Source organism: Tasmannia lanceolata, unplaced genomic scaffold, assembly GCF_043159265.1.
Source record: "Tasmannia lanceolata isolate RefF3 unplaced genomic scaffold, GAP_Taslan_0.1 ptg000044l, whole genome shotgun sequence".
Taxonomy (NCBI): domain Eukaryota; kingdom Viridiplantae; phylum Streptophyta; class Magnoliopsida; order Canellales; family Winteraceae; genus Tasmannia; species Tasmannia lanceolata.
Window position 1 is genome coordinate 5,831,320 of NW_027518721.1, and position 14,191 is coordinate 5,845,510.

General features: G+C 39.7%; 1 protein-coding gene across 1 annotated transcript; it reads right to left on the reverse strand.

The window, feature by feature from the left end:
• Positions 1-643: 643 nt before the first annotated feature.
• Positions 644-8,194, reverse strand: FAB1C (FORMS APLOID AND BINUCLEATE CELLS 1C). Its single transcript, XM_077374293.1, has 11 exons — positions 7,964-8,194; positions 7,019-7,813; positions 6,783-6,936; positions 6,349-6,693; positions 4,011-4,859; positions 3,593-3,924; positions 3,359-3,485; positions 3,067-3,231; positions 1,562-2,956; positions 1,067-1,330; positions 644-951 (listed from the first exon to the last, which is right to left on the reverse strand). Exons 1-11 carry the CDS (start codon positions 8,191-8,193, stop codon positions 697-699), a joined length of 4,911 nt encoding a protein of 1,636 aa, XP_077230408.1. The 5' UTR covers position 8,194; the 3' UTR covers positions 644-696.
• Positions 8,195-14,191: the final 5,997 nt, after the last annotated feature.

Below are 14,191 nucleotides of genomic sequence, written 5' to 3' on the forward strand. Positions count from 1 at the left end.
ACATTCTGTTACTACGTGTACATGTCTTTTGCCAGCAGTAATAAGAACATGACAATGAGTAGTTCAATAAGCTTTAAGCTTATATTAAGCTATAGAAAAACAAGCTATAAAACAATTTCATTTTACCATTCAAAAAAAAGCTATAAAATAATGATATAGGGTCAAGCCCCAAAACCTATCAGGGTTAGCAGGGGAATGGCATTTGCCATGGTCAGTAAGGGTACCCAACTTGCACATCAAAAAGAAGAGAAGAAAAATAAATAAAGAAATTAAGACTGGTGTTTCAAAAGATGGATGGGGGCCGAAATGTGGCTAAAGCAAATCCTAGTCGACTGGAGGCAGTGCGATCGAGTAATCAGCTGAAGCGTCCAGAGCACTCGGCTGGCGCAGTCATAACTTGGGAGGGACGAAAAGTTTTGATTGACTTTGTAGGGCAAAACAATCGCGAGGATAAGAACTCATAACTCGGGAAGGACGAAAAGTTTTGACCGACTTTGGGGGACAAAACACAGATCCGGACAAGAACGCGGCCAAAGTAAAAGGTAGTCAACTAGGGCAAGTTGATGATTAAGTGGGGGAGTTTTGAAACTATGAATATGACAAGTATCACAATAGGGTATTAAATCTAATAATCTGTGCATACCTCTCTTGTTCTTTCATCTTCATGCAATCCTCCCTTGGATGCAATTTGCCTACTCAGGAAGACCACTGATCCGGAACCGTGAGAAAGTATGTAGACATGGCTTTTCTAAATCTTTTCTTATACTGCTTGGGCGAAATAACTGTTGGAGATGCATTTTTTGGGCCCCCGAGGATACCCGATGCCTTCACCCATGTCTCCAGATGCTTGTCCCATGTATACTGCCTCAAGAAATCAATGATTCCCAGAACCAGTTCCTTCCGTTCCTCGTCCACCCCAACCAGCAATGAATAATCCATGACGGTGACAGACTGAAAAAAAAAAAAAAAAAAATGTATGAGAATCATAAACATGTAAGAACATAAAGAAAATAAGATGATACTCCCAATAATAATTGAGGTTATAATGTGGGACAGGGAGATTTACCGCCAGAAATGCGGTGTCATTCCACACCGCTCGTTCCAAGCTTCTCTTTGCCTTGCTACCCAGAAATATTGGGTCTGTACGTAGTCTTTCCAAAAGATTCAGATCTAACAGAACTGTGTCGCCCGTTGTATCTGGATTGTAACGGGAGCGTGCAGAGCCTTTAAGATCATAAACCCTTGAGATACTTCTATTAAAAAAAAGATTCTCCATCACCAATAAATCCATCTTCACTTCCTTGCCACCTTTCAAATACTTGACAGTGACCTGATGTTAATAAATCAATTAGGACTTTGAAAAAATGCGCTCTTTCATAACTCATGGAAGAAACAGAAGACGTGTCTCCTACAAGGATGGGGCAAGTAGGGATGTTTATGCCTATTGGAATATCTTATTTTTTTCTGAATGGCGCCCGATCGGAATATCTTTGTTTATATATTTTAATAAAGTTTCGATTCAGATGAAGAAAAAAAATAAGAAACAGAAAACAAGGCTGACCTGATAAATACCGAGGACTTTAGCAAGGCAAGTTGGGCTTCCTGAATTCAGAGAATCCATCAAATACTTGAAGTATTGAGGTGCAAATTTCTCGAAAGAATCCAGCTCAGTCTTTGGGACTTGCTTTATGATAAATCTATCGTCCAGTGTTTTTGCAAAATCCACATTGCTTTTTCCACCTTGTGCATTCCATCTCCTGCAACGGCTTAGAGAACGTATAAAATCCACTTCACTTGGGCAACATTTCCTCCTAAGAGCATCAAATTGCTTTGCAAAATAACAGGTCACAGAGAACTTCACTTTCCCTGTGGGAGATGAAAAATTGTCGGCGAAAGAAACTCTAACATGAGGAGATGAAAAATTGCCTTCATCTTCCTTCTTGTTGTAATTCTCATTCCAGCACTCATGCTCATCCACTTTATCAGCAATGCACTCCTCATATTCCTTGGAATTAAGGACATATGATATTATGCTGCTGGGTTCATTGTCGTAAATAGCAATAACTATATTATTCTGACTTGTTTGTGGCAGCAGCAACCGGATGCCTTCACTCACCATGCGAGAAGGTGATGAAATTAATAATGGTTTATAACCCCAAATGAAATTTAACTTATGGGCTGCCCTTAGCGAAGTCTCAGAGTAGGACTTTAGAATGTTTGGAATTGGATCCCGAACTAAGCTCCCAAAATCTTCGGAGTCATGGAAAGACTTGGCTGATGACAAATGGAAAGAGGCAGGAGACAACCCTCTGTGGGATTTTTCTTGGAATCTCAATGCGGAATCGAAGGAGTATACTCTCATTGGTGCTATAACTTTTCTATGGCGAACGATATCCATTAAATTTACAGGGACAATTGAACCAGCGTCCTTCTCATCTAACAGTGATTGACCTGAACCAGTCCATGCCAAATCTATTTTATCAGAAATTTCACAACTGCACCTTTCATCTAGCTCGTAATGACCAGTGGTCAGCTCACGGTATTCTGGACTCACATAGTCCTCGTAAGACTTGATTGACAAATCCTCTGGGTTAGGCTCCACATGTTGTGAATTAAGCTCTTTATGTTGCTTTGACAATAGTGAATCCCTACGATTTTCCAATAAGGCCAAAGATTTCTGATTATTTTCTACTGGTGTATAATCAACCATGTCATCTCTAACAAATGATGCATTTCTCGAATCTTTCAACTTGGAATAATTTGCATCCTCCTGCAGACATGAATCAACCTTGGACAAAGAACTCTTTGTTTTAAGAAAGGAGTCCAACAGAGACAGCCGGCGATCCCACATGTAAGAATCAATAAGAAGGCAATGTCTCAAGCGATTAAGTTCTAAAATGTCTAATGCCACCTGGCCTGAATGCCAATTCTTTGTGGTGGCTGGTTGTAAAAAGCCCTGTTTACATACAGACAAAAGAGATGAATTTATAGCATATCTACTTGGAAAGAAAGAAGAATAAAATGGGTTCAGAGTACGAGGATAGTCGCTGATGCTGTGATTCTTACATCATATTCATTTCTTTCATTTCTCAGCAAATCTTTCAGCTCTGCAATTTGATTATGGAGGTCACCTGTCTTTGATTTTTCATAGCCATAGGATGTTATTTTCTTTTCAAAGCTTTGAAGTACATCAAATACCTCAGCATACAAGATTTCAATTTTATTGGAAACCTGCAAAGAAGGAAAGCAGACGGTTATTGCCACAGGATATTCCACAGAATGTATCACTTAGTGAGATTTCATTTTTCATAGAGCTTCACTCCCGTGTATAATTTGATAAGCAATTTTAAGAGCATACCTCTGTGGTCTCTCTTCTGAACCACTCCTGTTGAATCTGGCCATTAAATTCCAGTGTAGAAGGTGGTAAATGAATAGAAAGAATATCAATTGGAGAATAACGAAAGAAGGCCACCATGCTCCCAAAGCTGTGTTAAAGGAAAAGAGTGAAAGATACCTTTTAAATGTAAGAAGAAATATTTTCATATAAAGGATTGCATCATGGAATTAATCGTCCCATCGTTTGACAGCATACCCATAGTAACGAAGGCAGTCCCTCTGCAGCGAATGACCACAACTTGCAATGCGATTAGCAGTTGCGTTATTTGAAAAGCTAAGCTCTAAGAACTTTCCAAAAGAAAGCCCCCAAGCAGCATCTGACATAACCACTCTTGGCATTGCAGGTGGAATTCCATCTTTATGGGTACATTTGAGGCATCGATGCCACATCCATATCTTTCCATCACGCTCACCAGGTAGCTTCAGAGAAGGAAGGCGTCGAACATTTATTGTAAGACTTCCCTGCTGGTGAGTATAGCATTGAACATGAGCTTCCGCCGGCTCATTACAAGAGCGGCAGCACGATCTCTGCCAAACTCAAGTGCAGTTCAAAATAAGTAACAAGAAAGAGTAGCAGAATTGAGTAATTCAAGGAACTAAAACCAGAACAATACCTGATCAAACAAGTCATCCCGAAGAAATCTCCCAAGTGGCTTATCGAAACTTCCATAGAACTTGATACGAAAGAGCTGACAGCGTTCGCATACTGTTCCTTTCAGTATGCAGCGACTTGACAAGGACACCAAGATGCTCTGATGGTTGTCAGCAGTTGAGAAGTATTCACTAGAGACCTCATTCCCATCGACTTTGTAAGCTTTTTCTCTTTCATGACCTGTCGTGGGCTGCCTAAGATTTTCAAATGCCATTTCATCTTGAACCAGGTTTTCCAGCACCGCAAGTTTCGCATGGGTTGTAACATTAGCCGGACGTACTGAAGGGTTCATCAAGTACTTGCATTTTAATCCAGAATGTGAGCTTGGAGCCCCATATGAGACTGAGACCGCATCTGAGATGGAAACAGAAGAACGAGCCCTTCCATTACTAGATTCCACGGAGTCAGGAGGTACAGCAAAAACAAGTCCAGGATCAAGATGTTCACTTGATTCCAATTCTTCAAGCTCTGAATCGCCCAGGATCCCCTCATTTTGAGTAGGAGGATCTGAGGTTGACAGAAGGCATGCCCTCCCTAACTCATTGAATGCATCAATTCTTTGAGGCTCATCTGCTATTTCTTGGTGTGGGGCAGATATAGCTGAAGTAGAAATATCCGAAATGGTGTTGTCACCATCCATCAACCGTTCTGATGAGGCAATTGGAAGTCTCGATGGTTCCTTAGGCAGAGTTGCACCTTCATCTGCAAGGAATGAGGTTTCAAGCGACAAATGATGTGCTGCAAAGACTGCATATTGAACAACATGTTTAACCTTCTTTAGTTCTTCACGGCATGTGCCCCTCAGAAGTACCTAAAAAGAGTACATCAGGTTGATCAGAGACAGAATCAATTTCTGGAATATCCTAAAGGGGCCTTCATGGGGACATCAACAATGAGCATGGATTTAAGGTTTACAAGCGCAGACATTGACAAGACTTATGGTGGAGACTTTAGCATTGGCCACAGACATGGGTGTCGTTTTTTTATTATTTATTTTCTATTTTTGTCATTTTATTTGTAACCTACTTTTTAGGCATCAAATCTCATCTGTCTTGCGTGTTTTTTGTATTATTAGAAAGGTTTTTCAATTACCTATCTAATGAGCTCAAGATCACATGATTTGATGTGATTTGAGAAAGTTACGAATATTTTTAGGAAGTGGTATAGGTCTATTACGGAATTACTATTTTAGGTAAGTTTTAACTTTATGTAGTTTACACTTTGGATTAGATGAATGGGTGAGATTAGTTGCTTAGGTTTTAAGTTATCTTCTAGGGTTTCTTTTCTTAATATTGAATAGAATTGACGTTTTACTTGAAGCTCCATCTGTTATCTTCTATTTCTTCAATCAAATCAACACAGACAAGGTTAGTAAATCAGATTTTCTATTTTCTTTGTTCCTGAACCCTAAAACTAAAAAAACTCAAAATCCATAGATCTCCCTTGTTCTTTAAGATCTTGTTGTGAGATTTTGAGGGATTGTTTTAGTGATTAAACCTCACCTAAAACTCACAAGAATCTCAACTTTCAAACATTTTTGAACCATATTGCAAGTTTTTACCCTTATCAAGCCTGGAAACCCTTTTTAAAGATCCATAGCCTAAACCTACCATCAAATCAGAACCTAAACCCTAAAATTACCTTTCTTTTACCTACCTAAACCCTTACCTAAGATCTAGACAGCAGTTTCCTTCATTTTCCAGATTTGCAAAAATTACTAAAATACCCCTACGGCCTAAATCAGAACTGTTTTGACCCAATTCTTGCTGCTGGACATTTTGTTTTGTTTTCTTCATTGATTATTATTAATTTCTCATGCTTTTGTTACATATCATTGATAGGTCTCACATTATCTTTTAGTCCTTTTAATTGGTTGTATGCGTAGGCCTAGTTTCGGACTAATCCTTCTATTATCAATTCATATTACGAATCTTTATCGCTTTGATTGATTTATATAAGGTTTAGTTCATGCTTAATTATGATCTTTACAATTATTTGTGCTATTTAGGTCTCATTATTGCTGCTATCCATAGGTTATTTAGCATTAATTCAGCCCTAGGTTAGTTGTTAAGTGTACTTTTAGTTTTCCGCCTAAGCCCTAAATTGTCCTAAGGTCTTAATCCCATTAGAAGTGTAGGATTTTCCCTAAATTAGGTATTGTCCTGCATCAAACCTAGTAAAAGATTGAAATCAAAGATATTACACAAAAAGATTACCATGCACCCAATGGAAAAAAGCACATGCTTATCCTATAGCTCCAGGCAAGAAAAATCATGAAGTACGTTGGCAGAACTGATTACCGTGCACCCAAGACGCCTTGGACAACCATCAAAAAACATCAAAGTTTTAGTGGATTTCTTGTTGGGTTGTTCAGGAAACCCACATTCCTCGGAAACTCTTTCTAGACGAAAGACTTCACATTGTCCCAATCTTGTTGAAGCAAGTTTATCAATCGATGGAACAATATGAGCACCGGTACACCTGGCTATGCGCTCCAATAATGGCCTTTTGACATTCAAGACTAAAGATATTTCCTTTGCCAGCAGATATTCTTGAGCATATGAAGATACACTTTTTTCTACCAGCAGAACATTTGGACGATGGGCCTCTATCTTTGCAACGACCATCTTGAGGTGATCAATTTCCTGTTTGGAAACAGCTTGAGACTTCACTCTGATTACATGTATATATATATAGCAGCCGTGACAAAAATGTAAACCACTCAGAAATTTACCTGTTGGAGTAACGCATCAATAGACGCCAGTTGATTTTGAACCCTCTGGTACTCTAGTGCTCCTCCCAAAAGAAGTAATCTAGGATTTTTGTATTGTGATGTCATCCGCTTGTGTTTTATATTTTTTGTACAAACTACTCCCTTAACAAGGGTGCTGTCAAGTACAATGATCTTCTGTTAGTTTACCGTTGCAACAGAAAGGGTATCAATGAAATATTGAATCATATAAGACATACCTCTCACATGGCCGTCCGGACACCATACACTTCACTTTTACATAATCACCAGGGTCCATGCTGCCTCCTCTGCTAGTATCTGGTTTCACAAAATTTGCCGCCTGCCATGCTAGTGAGGTAACTATCTCCAGCCAGCTTTCCCCACCATTCTCATTCCCAGCATGAATGTCCGCTCCCTTCAATAGCTGTGAAACAAGTGCTCTGAAATGCCCATGTACAACAGCTCTAAGAGATTCTTTTTGTCCATCATTGGGCTTTTCCTTGGTTGGGAAGGTTTCACTACTTAAGCTACTAGATGAAAATACCATGCCTGAGTCACCTACGTCATCATCCTCGTCATCATATTCAAAGAAATTGTTCTCCACATCATCCCCTTCGTCTTCAGGTGGTGGAGGAAACCAAATGAGACCATTGTTCTCAAAGTCTAATGGCTGATGTACCTCCTGGCATTGATTCTGAAATATAGACAAGTCATCACTGCTATAATCATTATTTTCTAAATCTTCGGCCTCTGTTTCGGGCCTTCTAAGAACACCCATGGATTCTTGTTCAAGAAGAACATCATTCCGAGACCTCCGACTATCCCTCCGCTCATGCTGTACAGGGTGATCAGCTCTATTAGGACTACTAGTCATTGTAGACGGGCTGTCCAAAGGACTTGAAGCCACTGACTTGAAACTGTAAAACTCATGTCCGGTATTACTAATACTCCCATCTACATCAGAAACGTCTTGTATATATTCACTTGGGCTAAAAAAATGCCTCCCAGAATCCTCAGCATCTTCTTCATCACTCCTACATTCATCAGAAAAATTACTCTTTGGGCATTCATCACACAAATGGAGATAGTACTAAATACAACTAGACAAGAAAATCCAAGAATATCAATTTCAGATCATGTGTATAAACTATTGCATATATCCCGAGGTGGAAATAAATATGTACCTGCAAACAGAGGGACGAAAAGAAACTGGAGAAAAAATAGAAGAAGAAGAGGTCGTGCTGCTACTCGCTGCTAGATGAGGGGAACCTTGCTGAACTTCCTCAAAACGGGCGAGCCTATCACACTGAAAAGGCTTAATACTTTTGAGCTTGTCATGATTGAAATCGAACAGCAGCGGCATGGGATTGTCACGGAACATTGAGAAATCTAACTTCTCATCAGACTCCCCCATAGCTTCCCGCCCAATCATCTGAAAGCAAATTTACAGAATTTGATCTTTTCCCTGTCCCCGTCAATGTTTTTCCCACCATCTGACACAGCACTCGTGGTTAGCATGCATCTCTCACTACAACACAAGTCGCACCCATAGCTCATCTCACAACCATCGTCTGGCATCGCAAACTCCCTGGAGATACTAGAAAGATCGCCTCTCCGACCAATCCAAGATCTAAACTTCCATTCTAGATTCAGATGCGAATTATTCGGTATCCCGTAGACAGAAACGCAGTCCCTTACTGATCCAACACTTCACAGTTTTTTCTTCAACTATCTGATGTGTTTAGCTTTTCATAAACAGGGATCCAAAAAAAGAAAGAAAACGATACAATATATTGAGAATTCTCTTTTCCCTCAGAAAAAAATACGAGGAGAAAAACTATCCAACCCACAGAAAAAATTGTTGAGGGTTGTGAGAAGTACAAAATCGAAAACCACAAATGGAAGGACAGCCCTATTGAACAAAAAATAAAATAAAAACGATTTGGTGTATAACAAAAGAAACAACCACTCAGAGTCAGAACCTGTATTGGATGTGTTTTTCTTACTTTTGTCTTTGAAAACAGAGAAAATAAACAAATCTGTGTTGTTTTTCTTTCTCGTGTCTTTGAAAACAAAGAAAAGAAACAAATTTCCTCCTCAGAAGCCAAAAAATTTCAAAGGAGGAAGTCAACAGAGATCAACGCACGCCACAGAAGGCTGTTTAAGCGTGCCAAGAAATCCAACCCTAGACTATTTACAGTTGCAGAATACAGACACAATCAAGACTATAAAATGAGAATCCCTAAAAATTTATCAAAAATCGTAGAGAAATCAGATACGGACACAAATTCCTCCTCTATTACTCCAAGAAATCAGATTTTCGTAGATAAACAACAGATCTGGATTTAATGAGAAGATAATGAAAAACACTAAAATCGGAAACAAGATTCGAGATATGACAAGTGTATCAAGCAAGAAAATAAACTTATCTCAGACTCCAAAAAAAAAACAGAGAGATTCGCATAAACAAACAACAGATCTGGATTTAAAGAGAAGATAATGAAAAACACTAAAATCTGAAACAAGATTCGAGATATGACAAGTGTATCAAGCAAGAAAATAAACTTATCTCAGACTCCAAAAAAAAAAAAAAAACAGAGAGATTCGCATAAACAAACAACAGATCTGGATTTAAAGAGAAGATAATGAAAAACACTAATATCGGAAACAAGATTCCAGTTATGTCAAGTATAACAAGCAAGAAAATCTATTACTCCAAAAAAACAGATTCAAATCGAGAAATAACAGATCTGGATTTAAAGAGAAGACAAAGAAAAAAACAGATTCTCATGTATCAGATCTGGATTTAAAGAGAAGATTAAGAAAAACACTAAAATCGGAAAAAAGATTCAACATATGGAAAGTGTAACGAGCAAGAAAATAAACTTATCTGAGATCTCATCTATTACTAAAAAAAAACAGATTCTTAAAAATCAGATCTAGATTTAAAGAGAAGATTAAGAAAAAGACTAAAATCAGAAAAAAAGATTCAAGGTATAGCAAGTGTAAAAAGCAAGAAAAGAAAGAACTTATCTGAGATTTCGTTGCTAAATTACAGGAAGAATGAGGAGTAAGATTTCTCTGTAAATTGGATTGAAACTCGAATGAGGCTTTGCGTTCCAAAATCACATTTTTACTGGCCTCAACAACATTTTGTATAAAAAAAAAAGGAAGAAAGACTAAGGAAAAGAAAGAGAAAAAGGGAGGGTTTTAGTCTGGTAGAAGAGAAGCGTAGCCATCGGTTTCGGGTAAAAAGGATGGGGGAATTTTAGACATACCGACAGTGCGAGGTGGGGTTGGGAACTTAACTTGTAAGATTTGGGGTCAATTAAGTCTGCCCAGAATTCCGGTACAGGGGGGTGTATAATCCTACAGCGGGGTGAAAAAATCATCCCTCCGCTATTCTTATTTTCTTTCTTTGGTTTTTTATCTTGTTTAATGGAGAGCGACAATGCAACGGTCGTCGTGTAATTAAAGATTTAATGAGTTTTTCATATGGCGTAAGCCCGTATAGTCCAGTATTTTTTTTCAAATTGTACTGTGCAGCACACACTATAAGATGATCCAAACCGTTCATTTGATGGGCCACAGTAAATAGGTTGTACCCCAAAAATCATTTCCATATGATGATCCTAGCCCTATGATGATTAATGAGGTATAGCCTAATAACGCTCTGACCCAACAAACGAACAGTTTGGATGATCCTTTGAAGTGGGCCACACTGTAATTCTGGTGTAATCAAGACCATTGATCTTGTAGAGCATCATGAGATCAATATGATCTTTCAGTCCCATATTGAACGGTCAACAATGCTTAAGATAAACAATTACAAAAATCAATGGTAGCTTTGTTGGGGAACCCTAAAAAGCTGCTTGATAGATTAAAAAAAAATGGAATTTGCTAAGGTCCATCGCAAAAGGTTTTTCGCAGCTGGTCTGTCGCACTTCAGACCAGCCACCTCGTGAATGGAGACAAAAGCTGTTGTCTTCGTTCACGAGGTGGCTGTCTAACTTGCGATAGACCAGCCGCAACCGCAAAAAGCCTTATGCGATGGACGCTAGCAATTCCCGAAAAAAATATAAGATCAACAGGTCAAAGTATTTTTCAGCAGAATTTGGTCGAACTTATGAATCAGATCACATAGACATGGCCCAAAGATTGTCGGATAGGAAAGAAAGCCTAAAACCACTGTCTTTTTAGCATTTTTTTTTCTTCTAGTAGTGGAGAACGACTAAGCAGAAAATGCCATCGTGATCCATGGTGAAAATCAATTATAGAGTTCCAGACGGAAACATGTATAAGCAGTCTGTTGGTTTTAACACATGATACCTTATACCATACCATATGGTTTAAGGTACATCTAGCCCTCCCAGACCCCACAATTGCAGGAGCCTCGTGCACTGGGCTGCCCTTAATGATACCTTATACCATACCATATAATTAAAGTTAAAAGAAAAGAATCAATTTGCTCTTAGGAATCATGAAAAGAGATAACTTGAAGCAGCCCTATTCAATTTTGATCTCGAGAGACCTTCAATTTATGATAATATCCCTCCAAATTAACCATAGTAAAATAATTTCCTTCTAAATCATAAAAGAAAAGTTTTGCTTGCAATCCAAATAAGGCCTAAAGAGAGGTTCAATGGATAAGGAGTAAGGATTATTGATCAAGATAATATCAGTGACGTTTAGTGACGTTTGGCTGGACTTGTAGTCACTGCTCGGATCAATGGATCACTCCGGGTGCAACTCAAGTCGGCTTGGGTCTGGTTGAGGCGAACCCTAACCCAACCCGATATAGCATTCCCTCACCCTAACCCAACACGACCCGAGCCTCGGGTTGAGGATGGTCAACCCTAACCCAACCCGCGTCTAAATCTCTCAATCCTAACTCAACCCATCTACCCCGAAATCGGGTTGGGTTGAATTGGGCTGGTTCGGGCTCACCTTGGGCCAAATAGAAAAATACAATAACCCAAAGAAAATCAAGATAAAATTAGAGGACGGAGGTCAGGTTCGGGTCGGGTTGCCAAGGCCTCAACTCTAACCCAACCCGAAATTAAATTGGGTTGACTTTTCCCAACCCACCTCAAGGAAATGCCAACCCAACCCAACCCGAGCCAAAATCAGATTGAACCCGTTGGGTTTGGTTTGAGCGAGACCCAAGTTGCACCCCTAAGGATCACATTGACGTGGCCACAAACTAATAAGGATTGAAATTTCCATTGACCTTAGAATTACAATCAACTTGATCCGTGCTTAATATAGAACACTTAAAAGAAAAAGATAACAAATAGATAGAGATTATCCTAACATAATTCACCTGCCTAATCTAACCCAATTAAATCAAATCTTAGAATATTTTATCTTATGCTGACATGGATCCGATTTTATTCTCTAATACAAACAAATCGTATAGTGTTTGTTAGGAGCTAGCCTATCAGCCACCCTCTTTATAACATTTTTCAAGAAAGTGGGCCGACAGGGTTTTGTTACTGGTGTGTTTATTATTCGGAAAAGTCCTCCAATGGGGATAAAAGGTGGGATTCCTGGTTTCCTTTGTACCTATTTTCAGTGTGAGGAGCGCCGCCCATACCCCATAATTCCTGAGTCATGAATGACCATGTGAAGTAAAAGGATAACGTATGTCCTTGTCTGCCTTTTGAAAAAAATGATCACCACTTTAGTCTTGTCTGGTTGCACAAAGAATGGGAGAATGTAGATTCCACCCCTCTTGTTAGTGGCTTACTCGCAAAATTTGAGAGAGAGTTTTATTTCTGAGATCCCTTGATTTTTGGGTGAGAAACTCACTTATCCTCGTACAAAACAGCCCATTACAACAAAAGTGGGTCCTAGCTATAATTAGACCTGGCAAACGCGACCCGTGCCCGCGGGTCGACCCAATCCACCCGCAAATTTGCTGGCACGGGTCGAGGTTTTAGCGAACCGCCAAAACCGATCCACGGGTGACCCAACCCGCAAAAACACGGGTCGGGTCAGGTCAACCCACGGGCATCCACAATTTTTTTAACATTTTTTTATTTTAAAATAGAAAATGAGATAAAGGGCTAAGAGCATCTCACCTTTTGAGCTGGAATAGTGCACTTGTGTTTGGAAATCAGCCCTTCTAACAGCATCTCACTTTTTGAGGACTCCCAACTTCCAGCATCTCATGAGCATTACTAATTTACTATGCACGAATACACTCCCTATTTTTCAAAATGGATGATTGGAAGGTACATCCCACACCATAGGATGATCCAAACCGTGCATTTGATGGGCGATAATGTAAATAGGTTGTGCCCAAAAAATCATTAGCATAGGATGCTTCTAACCCTCCGATCTAAAGAGGGACTAACAATATGGAAACTTCTATAGATCAAACGGTTGAGATAGTCCTATGGCAGTGATTTTTGGGGCACGATCTATTTACGTTGTTGCCCATCAGATGGACGGGTTGGATCATCCTATGGTGTAGGCTGTACCGTTCATTTTGAAAATTAGAGGGTGAATTCATACATAGAAGGGGGTGAATTTATCACCACCCAAAAAAAATTCTGTTTTGGAAAAATATGCGGGTAACCCGCGGGTCGACCCGACCCACCCGCACTGGGTACGGGTCACCTGGTTGCTGACCCATAGGAATTCGGGTCATTTTGACCCGCAACCCGCGTGACCCGCACCCGCGGGTCAACCCGACCCGACCCACCCGTTTGCCAGGTCTAGCTATAATACACCTAGACCGTTTCATTCGAGAGGCTCTTGCTTTGGATTTTCTATGGCCCAAAATTCGCATTAATCATCTAACTCTAACATAGAGTAATATGTATTTTTGTGGGATTTGCTGGGCAATTTCATGGAAAGGCATTTGTGGCTTTCTCATATTCAAACCCCCAATTTTAAAGGAAATTTTTCATTGAATAAGAAATTTTTTTCATTAAACTTTTGGAAATGATACAAGCACAACCATGTTTTAATAATTGCACAAACCCAGATTGACTTTTCTTTTTTAATTGGCTTGTGAGACGTTTTTGGGAACTGTGATAACCTTTGACAGTTCTTTGAGTACTAAAAGACAAGATGAGTTAGTGAAAATATCAAGACATGGTCGTGTTGATATCATCGTGCCATTTCTGCCCTGCTACGATGTACTATGGAGGGAGGTTTTTCCGTATAGACCTGGCAAACGGGTGGGTCTGGGTCATGCGGGTGCGGGTGTGGGTTGTGGGTTGCGGGTTGCGGGTCAAAATGACCCGCATTCCTACGGGTCAGCAACCAGGTGACCCGTACCCAGTGCGGGTGGGTCGGGTCGACCCGCGGGTTACCCACATGTTTTTCCAAAACAGAGTTTTTATTGCGTGGTGATAAATTCATCCCCTTCTATGTATGAATTCGCCCCCTAATTTTCAAAA

What these genes read in the sequence shown, in the direction of transcription:
- FAB1C (XM_077374293.1), bottom strand. Translation starts at nt 8,193, where the DNA reads ATGGGGGAGTCTGATGAGAAGTTAGATTTCTCAATGTTCCGTGACAAT. An exon ending in TTGATGCGTTACTCCAACAG is followed by an intron (nt 6,694 to 6,782) that starts GTAAATTTCTGA and finishes GTTTCCAAACAG; the next exon opens with GAAATTGATCACCTCAAGAT. An exon ending in GACTGCCTTCGTTACTATGG is followed by an intron (nt 3,486 to 3,592) that starts GTATGCTGTCAA and finishes CCTTTAACACAG; the next exon opens with CTTTGGGAGCATGGTGGCCT.